The 14,956-nt window shown below is 50.4% G+C and overlaps 1 protein-coding gene across 2 annotated transcripts; it reads left to right on the plus strand.

The window, feature by feature from the left end:
* Window positions 1-15: 15 nt before the first annotated feature.
* Window positions 16-9,160, plus strand: ZNF668 (zinc finger protein 668). 2 transcript variants are annotated; one of them, XM_032842605.1, is made up of 3 exons: window positions 16-113; window positions 5,992-6,672; window positions 7,161-9,160. In XM_032842605.1, the coding sequence occupies exons 2-3, from the start codon at window positions 6,014-6,016 to the stop codon at window positions 8,371-8,373; spliced, it is 1,872 nt and encodes a 623-aa protein (XP_032698496.1). In that variant the 5' UTR covers window positions 16-113; window positions 5,992-6,013; the 3' UTR covers window positions 8,374-9,160. The 2 variants fall into 2 exon arrangements, with proteins under 2 accessions (XP_032698496.1, XP_032698497.1); XM_032842606.1 differs by lacking the exon at window positions 16-113 and adding an exon at window positions 5,701-5,881.
* Window positions 9,161-14,956: the final 5,796 nt, after the last annotated feature.

Raw genomic sequence — 14,956 nt, forward strand, 5'->3', positions numbered from 1 at the left:
CCCCCCCCCCCCCCCGCTGGGTCCTAGCGCCTGCCCCTCCCTGGCAGTGTCCCGGACTCCATCGGCGAGAGCAGCTGCCGCTGACGCCACGGACCCAACCCAAGTTTGCGGAGGTAGGAAATGCCTGCGGGAAGCCGCGGGGACCCCCGGGCCGCCCCAGCGCGGACGCAGTCCGAGAGGCCTGAGTTTCCCGCGGGTGCAGAGGGCGGATGGGGTTGGCCTGGTGCGAGCAGCGCGGGCGGGGCAGGAGGAGTGCAGCCCCGGGAGGGCGCCGGCGGGCTCCGGCCCAGCGGGTCCTAGAACCCGCCGGTTGTCCCCGCGGGCCGGCTGCTGCGGACTCCTGGGCTCGGCCTGCGCGGCTGCCCGCCTCGTACGGTGCGGGCCTTGGGGGTCCTAGAGCCCGCCATGTTGCGGGCTTTTGTCCCAGGCGCGCGGCCCGCCTAACAAGGTCCCCGGCGCCTGCGGCACCCCTCCCCGGCCGAGGTCCTGGTCGCCCCTCCCGCGGTCCTAGAGAACGCCATCTTGCAGGCCTTTGTCCGGCGTCCGGCCCTTCGCCCATTCATTTGTTCATTCTCTCGTTCTTCGTTCACTCCTTCTTGACTCATTCTCCGAGGCCACGTTTTCCCAGCCTTCGGAGACGAGTCAGCCCAGGGCTCTGCCCTGCGGGGTTGTCTGGTGGCGGCGCCGACGTGTAGATAGTTGTTGGGAGCGGGAGGCACAAGGTTTCTGCACCTTTAGGCCCCTTCTCAGCGCTTCTAGGCCCGAAAGCCCTTCAAACTCCCACGTACCTCAGAGACCCCATTTTACTGTTTATAAAACTGAGGCCCAGAGCGCCGTGGCGCCCCTACCTCTACTGCCTATTCAGTATTCTTGAGGGCACCGAGGAAGCGGGTATTTGAAGGATGCAAGAGTTTTTCCCATGGGAGAAGGCAAGCAAGGGCTCCGGAGGCAGAGAGAACTGCAAGCGGAGATGCATTTAGGTGAGAAAGTTGGAGAATTGAGGCTGGGGATTAGTTTGCTCTTAAGAGGGGGACACTGCCACTGGAGCTGAGGTTGAAAAAGTAGGTTAGGATTAGGTTGTGAACTGACTAGCTTGGAGGCTTAGGAGATGATTAGCCCTCACTTCTGCACGGTTTATAGTTCCCCATTCACCATCTCATCAGGTCTCATGGCCTGTGAGGCCTTACTGATGTCTTCTTATTTACACATGGGGAGACCAAGGTGCAGAAGGGATAAAAACTGATTCCTTTTTTACCTCATCCCTGCTGGCAGGGTCCTAGCCTAAGCTGTCTGGGAATTAAATCAATGCCTCTCTAGCATTTACAGCCTGTTCAGGCAGCAGCCCTTCATCTCCCTCCTAAACCAGTAGTGAAGCAAAGACAAGCCTCCCTCACCAGAGCAGTGAACGCACTGTGGGATACTGGGTGGTATTTGGACGTTGTGAACTTGGAAAGGCAGAGAAATTCAGTTAATAAATAGTTGTTGACAGATAGTCTCACAAACCCCCAGTATAGGGGAGGCAATAGACCTGGGTTTGAATTCTGTCTCAAAGGTTGATTCATTCACTTTGTTTTGGGGCATCAGCCACAGTTCTAGGTGTACAGGATACAAAAAATAATAATAATAATTGATAAATAAAGGTTCCTGGCTCTTCGCCAGCCTAGACTCTGGTGCTGGAGACAGAGGATTACTAATCCAGCCATAAAATGTGCAAGTGCAACATAAAATGTATAAGCAACAATCAGCACAGAAAGCAGAAGTTTTTTGTTTTCTGGATTTTTAAAAAGATTTTATTTATTTATTTGAGAGAGAGAGACAGAGCACAAGCAAGAGGCAGAGAGAGACAAAGCAGGCTCCCCACTGAGGAGAGAGCCCAATGCAGGGCTCAGTCCCAGGAACCTGGGATCATGACCTGAGCCGAAGGCAGGTGCTCAACAAACTGAGCCACCCAGGCAACCCAGAAAGCAGAAGTTTGAGAGCCAGACCACTTGGCTTTGAATATTAGCTGTAGCCACGAGTTCATATCTGTTTCCCTCAGTATCCTTGTCTGTAAAATGGGGAAATAATACTGTTTAACTTAGTCTGTTCAGGCTAAGCATAACAACAACAACAACAACAACAACAACAACAACAACAACAAAACCCACACAGACTGAAGGGGCTTAAACAACAGAAATTTATTTCTTACAGTTCTGGAGGCTGGGAAGTCCAAGATCAAGATGCTGGCCAATTCACTTCCTGGTGAGGACCCTTTTCCTGGCCTGTAGGTGTCCTCCCTCTGGTTATAGCCTCACAGGGCCTTCTCCATGCATGTGCTCATTCATAAATGTCATAAGACATTTCTAAGCAGTCGTGAGGCTTAGCCTGAGTAGTACCCACAAAATGCATAGAATGATACCTGGCCAGTGGTAAGCTTGCAAGGAATGTTATCCAGATGACACCATATGGGAAACTGAAGAGGAGGGAATAGTGATTAGCAAGAATACAAAACGGCATTAAGGAAGGTGGTAGTCAGGGAAAGCCTTCTTTGAGGAGGTGACAGGGGACTGAGGCCCAAATGAAATCAAAGCGTTAGCTACACAGTGATCCTTGGGGAACAGTGGTTCTGGCAGAGGGAGCTACTAGTACAAAGACCTTGAGGTGGAAAGGAATTTAGCTCTCTTTGGAAAAGAAAGGGAGGAGTGGGCAGGTGGAGCCTCCTGAGACCACAAAGAGGAGTGGGAGGTGAAGTAGCCTTCACATGGAAAAGATGCAGGTCTTTGTCCTGGGAGCAGTGGAAAGTCTCCTGATTCGGCTCATAAACCTGAAGTAAATACAGACTGGTAGAGAAAGAAGCAGCCCAGGGGCCTGAAAACTTGGATTGGAGTCTGGGCCTCTTGACAAGCTAGGTGTCCTTGTACAAGTGCTTACGGGGGCCTTCATCTCCATCTCTGAAAGAGAGGCCTGGTAACAATGCCCCTCTCCTAGAAGCTTTGTGAAGACCTAAGGATGTGTCTTTGGTTCTTAAGTGTTAAGTGTCGGCTGACGTGACCCCAAGAGCGTGTGTCCAAGTCCCATACTCCCTGGATGATGACTGTCATGCAGGAGGTTCACGGACCTGACCTGGAGAAATATCAGTCTAGGGAGTGTTGGGTGGAAGGTCCTTGGTAAATAATGAAGTGAGGAGCTAATGGTGGGATTTTAGGGTTTTTTTTGTTTGTTTATTTTGTTTTTAGATTTTATTTATTCATTTGAGAGACAGAGTGTTTGAGAGACACAGAGAGAGCATGAGTGGTCAGAGGGGCAGTGGGAAAGGGAGAAGCAGGCTGCCCACTGAGCAGGGAGTCTGAAGCAGGGCTGGATCCCAGGACCCCAAGGTAATGACCTGAGCTGAAGGCAGATGCTTAACCAACTGAGCCACCCAGGCACCCCTAATGGTGGGATTTTAGCCTCCATGGTCCCCTGCTCTTCGTGGTGGGCTCCTAGTGCAACCAACCTGATGCTTCCCTACCTTTTCCCCCCAGGAAGTGCTTTAGGAGGAGAGGTGTATACCTCCAGCTATCTGACTTCTGATTCACAGATAGGAACACTGAAGCCCAGAGCTTGGAACCCAGGCAGGGGTCAAACCCTCCGAGAGGGAAACAGACGCATAAAGGGTGCTGGTTTTGGTCTCAAGGCATTCCACAGGGATGAGAGAGCATGAAGATGTGGCTTGAACTCTGGGTTCTGATCAGCGTAGGGAGGGCCCAGACAACTGATGCAAGAGCCCAGTAACTCAAGGCAGATTAAACACCTCGATTCAAGCCCCAGCTGTGAGTCTATCTTTGTGACCATGGGCTAGTCACTAAACCTCTTGGAACCTCAGTTCATTTTTTTGTGAAATGAGGACAAGCATCTCTAGCTCAGGAAGCTATGAGAGAATGAACTAAGGTAACATGCTCAACGAAGTGTCTAGCTCTAAGAAGACTCTCGATAATCGAGGGCAGTTATTCATAGAATTCAACCAACACTGGGAAGTACTATTATTATCTCCATTTTTCAGATGAGAAAATCGAGGTGCCATGGCATGAAGTGAATGGCACAAGGTCATAGCTAGGAAGTGAGTGAAGCAAGATTGGAAGCCAGGCAGTTTGGCTTCAGAGATGGGACACTTAGCCACAATGCTATACTGATTGTCTGGGCCTCAGGTTCCTTTTCTGTAAAAAAGGAATATATATAACAGAACACTTCTCACAGTGCTGACGTGAAGTTTGAGTTAATACATGTAAAGAGCTTAGGATACTGCCTTTTACCGAGGCAAGTCCTCAGTAAACAGGAACTATCATTTTTATTTAAGGGAAACTTTATCAGTCAGACTGTTCAGAGATGGTCTAGAAAGGAGTTAGTGACTGCCTCATCCAGAGATAGGGAAGAATCCCCTGGAAATTCTAGGGAGAATTCAAGCCACGGGGAAGGTTAGGCCTCATGTCCTTTAACTCACCTTCCAGCCCCAGCACTTAGTGGGACAAGTGACGGGGGGGTGGGAAACAAACTAAAACAAGCTGAGATTGGAACACAGTTGTGTGGGATTGGGGCCAAAAACCATAGGGGAGATGGCAGGAAGAGCTTCCTGGGGGAAGTGGGGCTCAAAGAAAGGCTTGGTGGGCTTTGTAATAGCCAGGAAGGACCTGGGAGCTTGCATGGTGTGATGGAAGTCATGAAAAGTTACTGAGCAGGGGACAAAGTATGACATGGTACCTAATGAAGATTCTGGCTGCCTGTACACATAGCATTTTTTTGTGTCTAGGGGCGGGAGACTGGGGCAGGGCCACTAGGCAGAAAGGTACTGTCTCTAAAGATTCAGCCCGTGCCATTTACCCCAAGGGCTCCTGTGGGTCATAACTTGGAAGCCACCAACCCCTGAGGTATACAGATGAGGAAGCAGGCCTAGAAGGGAGCACTAGACTCAGGCCTCCTGCCCAGACTAGCTTCTGGACACACCTGGCTTCCACCACTGCCTATAGCAGCATCCTTACCCCCCACACTGGCCGCCCCCAGCAGCTGCTGCCCAGTACTCCCTAAGTGGATCTGCCCATAATCCTCTACTTTTCATCCCCTTGGGAGGATGAGCTGGTGTTAAGACTAATGCAGCCATTAATCCTATTTCCTACCAGCCATGATCCCCAGGAGCAGCTGGGTGGAATGAGAAAGAAGGAGCCTTAGCTAGAGCGGGTGCCCCAGGAGGCCAGGCTAAATCAGATATATTGATTATGACTGAGACACATCTAACTGCTAGCAGCTCAAGCTGCCCTGAGGGTAATGAGTTCCCCGTTACCAGAGATATGGGAACAGGAGCCCAACAACGATTCCCAAGCAGAGGGCGGACCAGGATTCCTGTCTGGGGTGGAGTCCCTTGCAGCTGTGCAAAGCCAGAATTCTGTGTGAAAAGTTGCTGCCTCTGACTAACCAGAGGGGAAAGACAAAATACATATGCTGGGGACCTGTCACTTCAGACAGACGGCGCCAGTCGCCAGTTAGCCCACTAGTTCTGCCTTCTTCGGGACCTACCTCTGTCTTCCCTGGGAACATGGCAGCCTTCAGGCCGGGCCCACATCCAGGTAACCTCTGTGTCTGCAGCCCTGCATGGGACCCTGTACCCTGGCACAGGTCTTAGCCACTGAGCTGAAGGAGGATGGGGAGATGGATGGAACCTGGGCCTTCTGGGAATGCTACAGCCTTCGGAGGAGCTCAGAGGCTGGGGGAAAAAGTACAGGTGGACATTTTGATGACGCCAGCCCTCTCTCTTGGCCCCTCAAAGGTTACCTGGTCCAACTTCTTTCATCAATGAACAGACCAGAGAGGAAGCGCCAGTTCAGAGTGTAAGAGCCAGGAATGTTTGGAAGGAGAGATATGACCATCCCTGGTGAGAGAAATGCAGATAAGACAGAGTCCCCCTTTGAGGCCTTAGCAAGGAGAGGCCTTAGAGAACGCCAAAGGGACGTAGCTTGTGTCTTAACTTTGCTTCTTTCCTAGAGAAGCTCCACCCTTTGAAGCCATGGAGGTGGAGTCTGCGGAGGCCCGGTCCCCCGCCCCCGCCCCCGCCCCGGGCTACAAACGCTCTGGCCGCCGCTACAAGTGCCTGTCCTGTACCAAGACATTTCCAAATGCGCCTAGGGCCGCGCGTCACGCTGCCACACATGGTCCTGTAGACTGCGCAGAAGAGGTGGCGGAAGCAAAGCTGAAGCCAGAGACAGAACCCAAGGCAGAGGATGCTGGCGGGGACAAGGTGTCAGGTGCATCGGCCAAGCCTCGGCCTTATGCATGCCCGCTGTGCCCTAAGGCCTACAAAACAGCACCTGAGCTACGCAGTCATGGTCGCAGTCACACTGGCGAAAAGCCCTTCCCTTGCCCCGAGTGTGGCCGCCGCTTCATGCAGCCCGTGTGCCTGCGCGTGCATCTGGCCTCCCATGCCGGAGAGCTGCCCTTCCGCTGTGCTCACTGCCCCAAGGCCTATGGCGCGCTCTCCAAGCTCAAGATTCACCAGCGTGGTCACACGGGCGAGCGGCCCTACGCTTGCACCGACTGCGGCAAGAGCTTCGCCGACCCTTCAGTGTTCCGCAAGCACCGGCGCACGCACGCGGGCCTGCGGCCCTACGGCTGCGAGCGCTGTGGCAAGGCCTACGCGGAGCTCAAGGACCTACGCAACCACGAGCGGTGAGGGCACGGTGCTGGGGGTGATCCCGTCGGGAAAGAGCTGGGGAAGAGCCTACTAGTGGAGTCGAGGTGGGGCAAGGCTGCCCTGTGACCCTTGGGAACAGGGGTAGAGTCTTAAAGAGTGAGGAGAGCCAATGGGAAGGTGAGGGGGCGGGGCTGTGGGGAGAGCAGAGCACCAGGGTGTAGTGGGTACCTTAGTTTGGTGGGGCGGGGTGGACCGCGTGTTGGGCTGGAAAGGGGGCAGGGCTGGAAGTTGTGCCACCCAGAGGATCCCTGGTGGAAGCTGGTAGGTGGGAGTGGAGCCTGGCCTTGGTGTGCAGAGCAAGGTCTTATCTGGGATCTAGACACCCAGCCGAAGGTTTCCCACTCTCGGGTGCAGCCCTGTGGTCACCAGGGACGTTAGGAGCCCCTACTGTACAGTGCAGACAGGCAGCAGGGTCTGGGTGACAGGCCTGCCACCTTCATGCCGAGTCCTCCTTGCTCCACAGGTCCCACACCGGTGAGCGCCCCTTTCTCTGCTCGGAGTGTGGGAAGAGCTTCTCCCGCTCATCCTCGCTCACGTGCCACCAGCGCATCCACGCGGCGCAGAAGCCCTATCGCTGTCCGGCCTGTGGCAAGGGCTTCACGCAGCTCAGCTCCTACCAGAGCCACGAGCGCACTCACTCTGGCGAGAAGCCCTTCCTGTGCCCGCGTTGCGGCCGCATGTTCTCCGACCCCTCGAGCTTCCGGCGCCACCAGCGGGCACATGAGGGCGTGAAGCCTTACCGCTGTGAGAAGTGTGGCAAAGACTTCCGGCAGCCCGCAGACCTGGCCATGCACCGGCGGGTGCACACGGGGGACCGGCCATTCAAGTGCCTGCAGTGTGACAAGACGTTTGTGGCGTCTTGGGACCTCAAGCGCCACGCGTTGGTGCACTCGGGCCAGCGGCCCTTCCGTTGTGAGGAGTGTGGGCGAGCCTTCGCCGAGCGAGCCAGTCTCACTAAGCACAGTCGGGTGCACTCGGGTGAGCGCCCCTTCCACTGTAACGCCTGTGGGAAGTCCTTCGTGGTATCATCCAGCCTGAGGAAGCATGAGCGGACCCATCGAAGTAGCGAAGCCGCAGGGGCGGCCCCACAGCAGGAGCTGGTAGTGGGGCTGGCACTGCCAGTCAGCGTGGCAGGCGAGGGCTCCACTGCCCCCACCGCAGGTGCAGGGCTAGGTGACCCCCCAGCAGGGCTGCTAGGGCTGCCCCCGGAATCAGGTGGTGTGATGGCCACCCAGTGGCAAGTGGTGGGCATGACGGTGGAACATGTGGAGTGCCAAGATGCTGGGGTTGGGGAGGCTCCTGGTCACTTGGGGGGAGCAGGCGAGGTGGGGGGAGAGGAGGTGGACGAGAAGCCACCGCAGTTTGCCTGCCGGGAGTGCAAGGAGACATTCTCCACGCTGACGTTGCTGCGGCGGCACGAGCGCTCACACCCGGAGCTCCGGCCCTTTCCCTGCACCCAGTGCGGCAAGAGCTTCTCTGACCGGGCAGGGCTGCGCAAACACAGCCGCACCCACAGCTCTGTGCGCCCCTACACCTGCCCCCACTGCCCCAAGGCCTTCTTGAGTGCCAGTGACCTGCGCAAGCACGAGCGCACCCACCCTGTGCCCATCGGGACCTCCACGCCCCTGGAGCCCCTTGTGGCTTTGCTAGGAATGCCTGAAGAGGGACCAGCTTGAGGCCCATGCCCCCTCCACCTCACTGCCAGGAGCCCAGACTTTACAGGGTGCCTCCTGAACCTGTCTGCCCCTGCTCTTTAGACTCCAGATTCCTGTCCCCCGGGGCAGCTAGCTTTCCTTGTCAACAAAGAGTTGGGGGACAATGGAGGCAGGCAGCAGCTGTTGAGAGACACGTGTCCTCTGAGCAACACTCATTAAAGCATTCACTTTGACACTGGGTTGTCTTCTGTTTTGGCTGCGGGAAACGGATTGGGAGTTTGGGCATCAGATAAGGTTCAGTGGAGACCCCTGGATTGACAGATTAGAAACCAGAAGTGTCTTTGGCTGGCTTGTTTCCCAATGTATATTTTCAGAATGTCTTGACAAAGGGTTCCCTGGTCAAGGAAGTACAGGATATGCCCTGTGCCCTTCTTGGGGATTTTTGGTGATCAAAAGTGTATTAAAGTCACTGATACAACAATGAACAAATCTATTTATCTTTGTTTAGCCCACTGTTATTTCATCATGGAAACTTTTTACTGGGTAGTTCCATCCTTTTATAGATAATCCACTGAGGTCCAAAATTAGTGTATTTCGTATACTGCAATAACAAACTAGAAAACCCACTTAGGGGAGGAAGGGGTTCCATTCATAGTAACAACAAAACCCATAAACTATGAAGGAATAAGCCTCACAAAAAACATGCAAAACACATACAAAGAAAATGGTATCCCTGTTCTGAAGATTGTAACCCCTAAGTGAAAAGAGACATACCAAGTACCTGAATGGAAAGACATTATTAAAAATGTTGATTCTTCAGGTGCGTAGGTGGCTCAGTTGGTTAAGCAACTGCCTTCAGCTCAGGTCGTGATCCTGGAGTCCCAGGATCAAGTCCCACATCGGGCTCCCAGCTCAACGGGGAGTCTGCTTCTCCTGACCCCCCTTCTCATGCTTTCTCTTGCTCTCTCTCAAATAAATAAATAAAATCTTTAAAAATATAAAATAAAAATGTTGATTATTTCTAGTTTAATCCTTAGATTCACTGTCATCCAAAAAGGTTTTATTTTTATTTTTATTTTTTTAAAGATTTTATTTATTTATTTGACAGAGAGAGACAGAGATCACAAGTAGCAAAGAGGCAGAGAGAGAGGGGGAAGAAGGCTCCCTGCTGAGCAGAGAGCCCGATATGGGGCTGGATCCCAGGATCCTGGGATCATGACCAGAGCCCAAGGCAGACACTTAACCGACTGAGCCACCCAAGCGCCCCCAAAAAGGTTTTTTTGTCGTTTTTTGTATTTATTTATTTCAGAGAGGGCAGGTGTGAGTTGGGAGGAGGCAGAGCAGCAGAGGGGAGAGGATCTCCAGCCAACTTCACACTGACTGTGAAGCCTGACTTGGGACTCGATCCTATGACCCTGAGATTGTGACCTGAGCCTAAATCAAATTGAAGGCTTAACAGACTAAGCCCCCACGCAACCCCCCAAAAGGGGCCTGAAAACCCAAATTTTGAAAACTCAAAATTCTACATAATACATTTTTAAGAACAAATGGAGGTGATGTATTTGACATATTAGATAAACAGCAACACATTGATGTTAAAACAGGTTATTAGCACAAGAATAAATTAGCCAATGGAGTGGGGGCAAAGGTTTAGAAACAGCCCCATTTCTGGGAATTTAGTTTACAATAAACGTGATTATTCTAATCAGTGGGAAAAGATAGGCTGTTAAATTATAGTCATATCCATACTCTGGAAGGCTACACAACTTTTCAAAGAAAAGAAACAAAGCCCCACATTTAGTGTGAATTGGAATAATCTTTTGGGAAGATGATTTGGTCATGGTTATTAAAAAGTTAAGTGCAGGGGCGCCTGGGTGGCCCAGTGGGTTAAGCCTCTGCCTTCAGCTCAGGTCATGATCCCAGAGCCCTAGGATGGAACCCTGCATCGGGCTCTCTGCTCAGCAGGGAGCCTGCTTCTCTCTCTCTCTCTCTCTCTCTCTCTCTCTCTCTTTCTGCCTACTTGTGATCTCTCTCTCTCTCTCTGTCAAAGAAATAAATAAATAAATCTTGGGGCGCCTGGGTGGCTCAGTGGTTAAAATCTCTGCCTTCGTCTCAGGTCATGATCTCAGGGTCCTGGAATTGAGTCCCGCATCGGGCTCTCTGCTCAGCAGGGAGCCTGCCTCCTCCTCCTCTCTCTCTCTCTGCCTGCCTCTCTGCCTACTTGTGATCTGTCTGTCAAATTTTAAAAAATCTTTAAAAAAAAAAAGTAAATCTTAAGAAAAAAAAAAGTTAAGTGCATATACCCCATGGCTGGGCAAGCACATGTCAAAGAATTTACACCACGAATTCTTTATCCATGTCCACACCAAAACTGAAGATAAGAATGTTCAGTGCGGCAAAATCTGCGATAACCAGGAATACCTTAAAAGTCCACTAGCAGGGCTCCTGGGTGGCTCAGTTGGTTAAGCAACTGCCTTCAGCTCAGACCAAACCCACAGAAGTTGTTTTTTGCTTTTTTTTTTAAAGTAAACAAGAGGGAGCCTGGGTGGCTCAGTTGGTTAAGCGACTGCCTTCAGCTCAGGTCATGATCCCAGAGTCCTGGGATTGAGTCCTGCATCAGGCTCCCAACTCCACAAAGGAGTCTGCTTCTCCCTCTGACCTCCTCTCTCATACTCTCTCTCACTGTCTCTCTCAAATAAATAAATAAAATCTTTAAAAAAAAAAAGTCCATTAGCAAAGGACTAATTAAATAAGGCTAGCCACTGTAAAATCTATTATGCAGCTATTTTTTAAAATGACACTTATTAACTCTTGTTGAAAGATCTCCCAAAAATATGTCAAGTGAAAAAAATAAGATACAAAGCAGTATGATTATACTCCCATCTGGGTCTAATCACACATTCGTACTCAAATTCCTATAGAATATTCTTAGAAGGAGGGGCACCTGGGTGGCTCAGTGGGTTAAGCCTCTGCCTTTAGCTCGGGTCATGATTCCAGGGTCCTGGGATCGAGCCCCACATCAGGCTCTCTGCTCAGCAGGAAGCCTGCTTCCTCCTCTCTCTCTCTGCCTGCCTTTCTGCCTACTTGTGATCTCTGTCAAATAAATAAATAAAATCTTAAAAAAAAAAAAAAGAATATTCTTAGAAGGACACTCCAGAACTGATTTTGGATTATTATAAAGTCCAGCCACTAGGGCCCTCCCAATTTATAAGCCAAAATGAAGCCAAAGTTCAGGGAACCAGATCCTCCTTTCCATGCTCTTATTATCTCTAGACTTATTCTTACCAACTCTAGACCAAGCTGGCAGCCTCAGGAAGTGACCAGTGTGCAGTCCCTCTCTAGGCCCACATGCCAGTCAAAGGGGACTTTGGCAGCACCAGTTAGCTTCAGGAACAGAAGTATCAAGTGTCCCCTGATATCATGGACCTCACTTACAGTCATCATGACCAATCCTCAGAAATTAGTTTTAGAAAGGTTCTTATTCCTGCTGACCATCAAGGACAAGGGGGCCACATGGCACCAGCAGGGAACAGGGTGTCGTGGCTGCAGGAGACACCAGTTTGGCCAAGGACACTCACTGCCCAAAGCAGGACAAGCACTGACCCCAGGCTTTCTGACTGTCCAGGCTGGAACCAAATACTGACAGGGTTCAGGAAAGAAACAGACTTGGACTGGGGTATTGGAAACAGGGGGATTTGGGTTACTACCAACTTGCTTTGTGACCTTGCCCAAGATCATTTATGTTGGGAATGACTAGGCATCTTTTTAAAATTGGTACAAAGATACCATATTCCCTAATCGACAGATAACCATGGGTATCTATCTATAGTGAAGGATGAAGTGGGTCCCCTGGATGTTTGGAAGGAATCCATAGCCTCTGCTCCCTTTCTGAGACCCGACAGTGCACCCATCTCTTGGTCCCCCTTCTCTGATACCCCAGGCATCCCATACCCCAGTGCCTGCTCCCTAAGGACTCAGATGGTCTGACTTTTTTTTTTCAAGTATTTTAACAGCTTCATTAAGATATAAATTACATGCTGTACAATTAACCTGTTTAGAGTATCACTGAATTGGGATTTTAGTATATCCACAGGGTTATTGAAATCTAATTTTCATCCTCTTGAAAGCAACTCCATACACATTAGCTGTCACTCCCTATTGGCCCCAACCCCAACTCCTTTCCCTTAGCCCTGGTCAATCACCAATCTACTTTCTATCTTTCTGGAGTTGCCTCTTGTGGACAATTAATGCAAACAGAATCACACCATATGTGCTCTTTGTAACTGGCCTCTTTCACTTCCAACGTTTTCAAGGTCCAGCTATGCTGTCAGTACTCCATTCCTCTTCATTGTCAAATAATATTCCAATGTATGGAGATCAATTTCATTTACTTTTTTGAGAGAGAGGGAGGGAGAGGGGGGAGGGGCAAAAAGAGGGGGAGAGAGAATCTCAAGCAGGCTCCAAGCCCAGTGCATGAGCCCAAAACTGGGCTTGATCTCACAACCCTGAGATATAACCTGAGCCGAAATCAAGAGTGACAACCTACTGAGCCACCCAGGTGCCCCTTGGAAATACATTCTCTTTTCTTTTTTCTTTTTTTAAAGATTTTATTTATTTGACAGACAGAGACAGTGAGAGCAGGAACACAAGCAGAGGGCGTGGGAGAGGGAAAGCCGGCTTCCCAAGGAGCAGGAAGCCTGGTGTGGGGCTTGATCCCGGGACCCTGGGATCATGACCTGAGCCGGAGGCAGACGCTTAACGACTGAGTCACCCAAGCACCCAGAAATACATTTTCTAATCCTTTCATCACTTGATGAACATTTGGGTTTTCCATTGTTTGTCTACTGTGAATAATGCTGCTATGAACGTTCATGTAAAATTTTTTTGTTTAAAGATTTTATTTATTTATTTGAGAGAGAGTGAGAGAGCATGAGAGGGGAGAAGGTCAGAGGAAGAAGCCGACTCCCTGCGGAGCTGGGAGCCCTATGCAGGACTCGATCCCAGGACTCTGGGACCATGACCTGAGCCAAAGGCAGTGGCTTAACCAACTGAGCCACCCAGGCGTCCCATGTAAAAGTTTTTATGTGGACATGTGTTTCTTATTTATTTATTTATCTATCAGAGAGAGCGCCACAAGCAGCAGGAGAAGCAGGCAGAGGGAGAGGCAGGCTCCCCTCTGAGGAGGGAGCAGGATGCGGGACTCGATCTTAGTATCCTGGGATCCTGACTGGAGCTAAAGGCAGATGCTTATCTGACTGAGCCACCCAGGAATCCCTGGACATGTTTTTCAATTCTCTTGTTTGAAGAACTGTCAGAATATTTTCTAAAGTGGCTGGACCATTTTACATTCCCACCAACAGGGTATGACTGTTCCAATTTTTTCATACCTTTACCAACAGCTGCTATTATCTTTTGATTATAGCCATCCTGGTGGGTGTGAATTTGCGGTTGTGATTTGGATTCCCTGGGTGGAAACTGATGTTGAACATCTTGGGGCACCTGGGTGGCTCAGTGGGTTATGCCTCTGCCTTCAGCTCAGGTCATGATCTCAGGGTCCTGGGACCGAGCCCTGTATCAGGCTCTCTGCTCAGTGGGGAGCCTGCTTCCCCCTCTCTCTCTGCCTGCTTCTCTGCCTACTTGAGATCTCTCTCTGTCAAATAAATAAATAAAATCTTAATTAAAAAAAAAAGAAACTGATGTTGAACATCTTTTTTTTGCTTATTGGCCATTTGTACCTCATCTTCGGAAAAATGTCTATTGAAGTTCTTTGCGCATTTTTAAATTAGGCTGTTTGGCTTTTTGCTGTTGAGGGGCAAATGTTGTTTCTGTATTCCAGAAAGAAGTTTCTTATGATTTCCAAAAATTCTCTCCGACTGTGTGGATTGTCCTATTACTTTCTGGGGGACCTTTGGAGCACAAAAGAAAAAAATTTTAATTTTGAGGATATCTCATTTATCTTTTTTTTTTTTTTTTAGTTGCTTGTGCTTCGTGAGCCATACATAAGAAACCATTTCCTAATCCAAGGTCATGAAGAATTATGCCTGTGTTTTTATCTACAAGTGTTAGAAACCTTACGTACAAAGTTTACAACCTAGTTTTAAACTTATAAGGCTTAAAATTTATAAAAGTTGTGAGCACCTGGGTGGCTGAGTCGGTTCAGCATCTGACTCTTGATTTTGGCTCAGGTCATGATCACAAGGTCCTAGGATGGAGCTCTGCAACTGGCTTCACGCTCAGCAGGGAGTCTGCTTGAGGATTCTGTCCCTCTGCTCCTCCCCCACCCCATGTGCACTCTCTCTCTCTAAACGTAAATTCTCTTAAAAAATTTGTGACATCAGGGCACCTGGGTGGTTCAGTCGTTGGATGTCTGCCTTCGGCTCAGGTCATGATCCTGGGGTCCTGGGATCGAGCGCCACATCAGGTTCCCTGCTTGGCAGGAAGCTTGCTTCTCCCTCTCCCACTCCCCCTGCTTGTGTTCCCTATCTCGCTGTGTCTCTCTCTGTCAAATGAATAAATAAAATCTTTTTAAAAAATTTATAACAGGGGCGCCTGGGTGGCTCAGTGGGTTAAAGCCTCTGCCTTCGGCTCAGGTCATGATCCTGGG

The sequence above is a fragment of the Lontra canadensis genome, unplaced genomic scaffold, assembly GCF_010015895.1.
Source record: "Lontra canadensis isolate GAN:19392208 unplaced genomic scaffold, GSC_riverotter_1.0 scaffold132, whole genome shotgun sequence".
Lineage (NCBI taxonomy): Eukaryota > Metazoa > Chordata > Mammalia > Carnivora > Mustelidae > Lontra > Lontra canadensis.

Coding starts and splice junctions, on each gene's coding strand:
- ZNF668 (XM_032842605.1), top strand. CDS start 6,014: ATGGAGGTGGAGTCTGCGGAGGCCCGGTCCCCCGCCCCCGCCCCCGCC. Junction 6,673..7,160: donor GACCTACGCAACCACGAGCG/GTGAGGGCACGG, acceptor CTTGCTCCACAG/GTCCCACACCGGTGAGCGCC.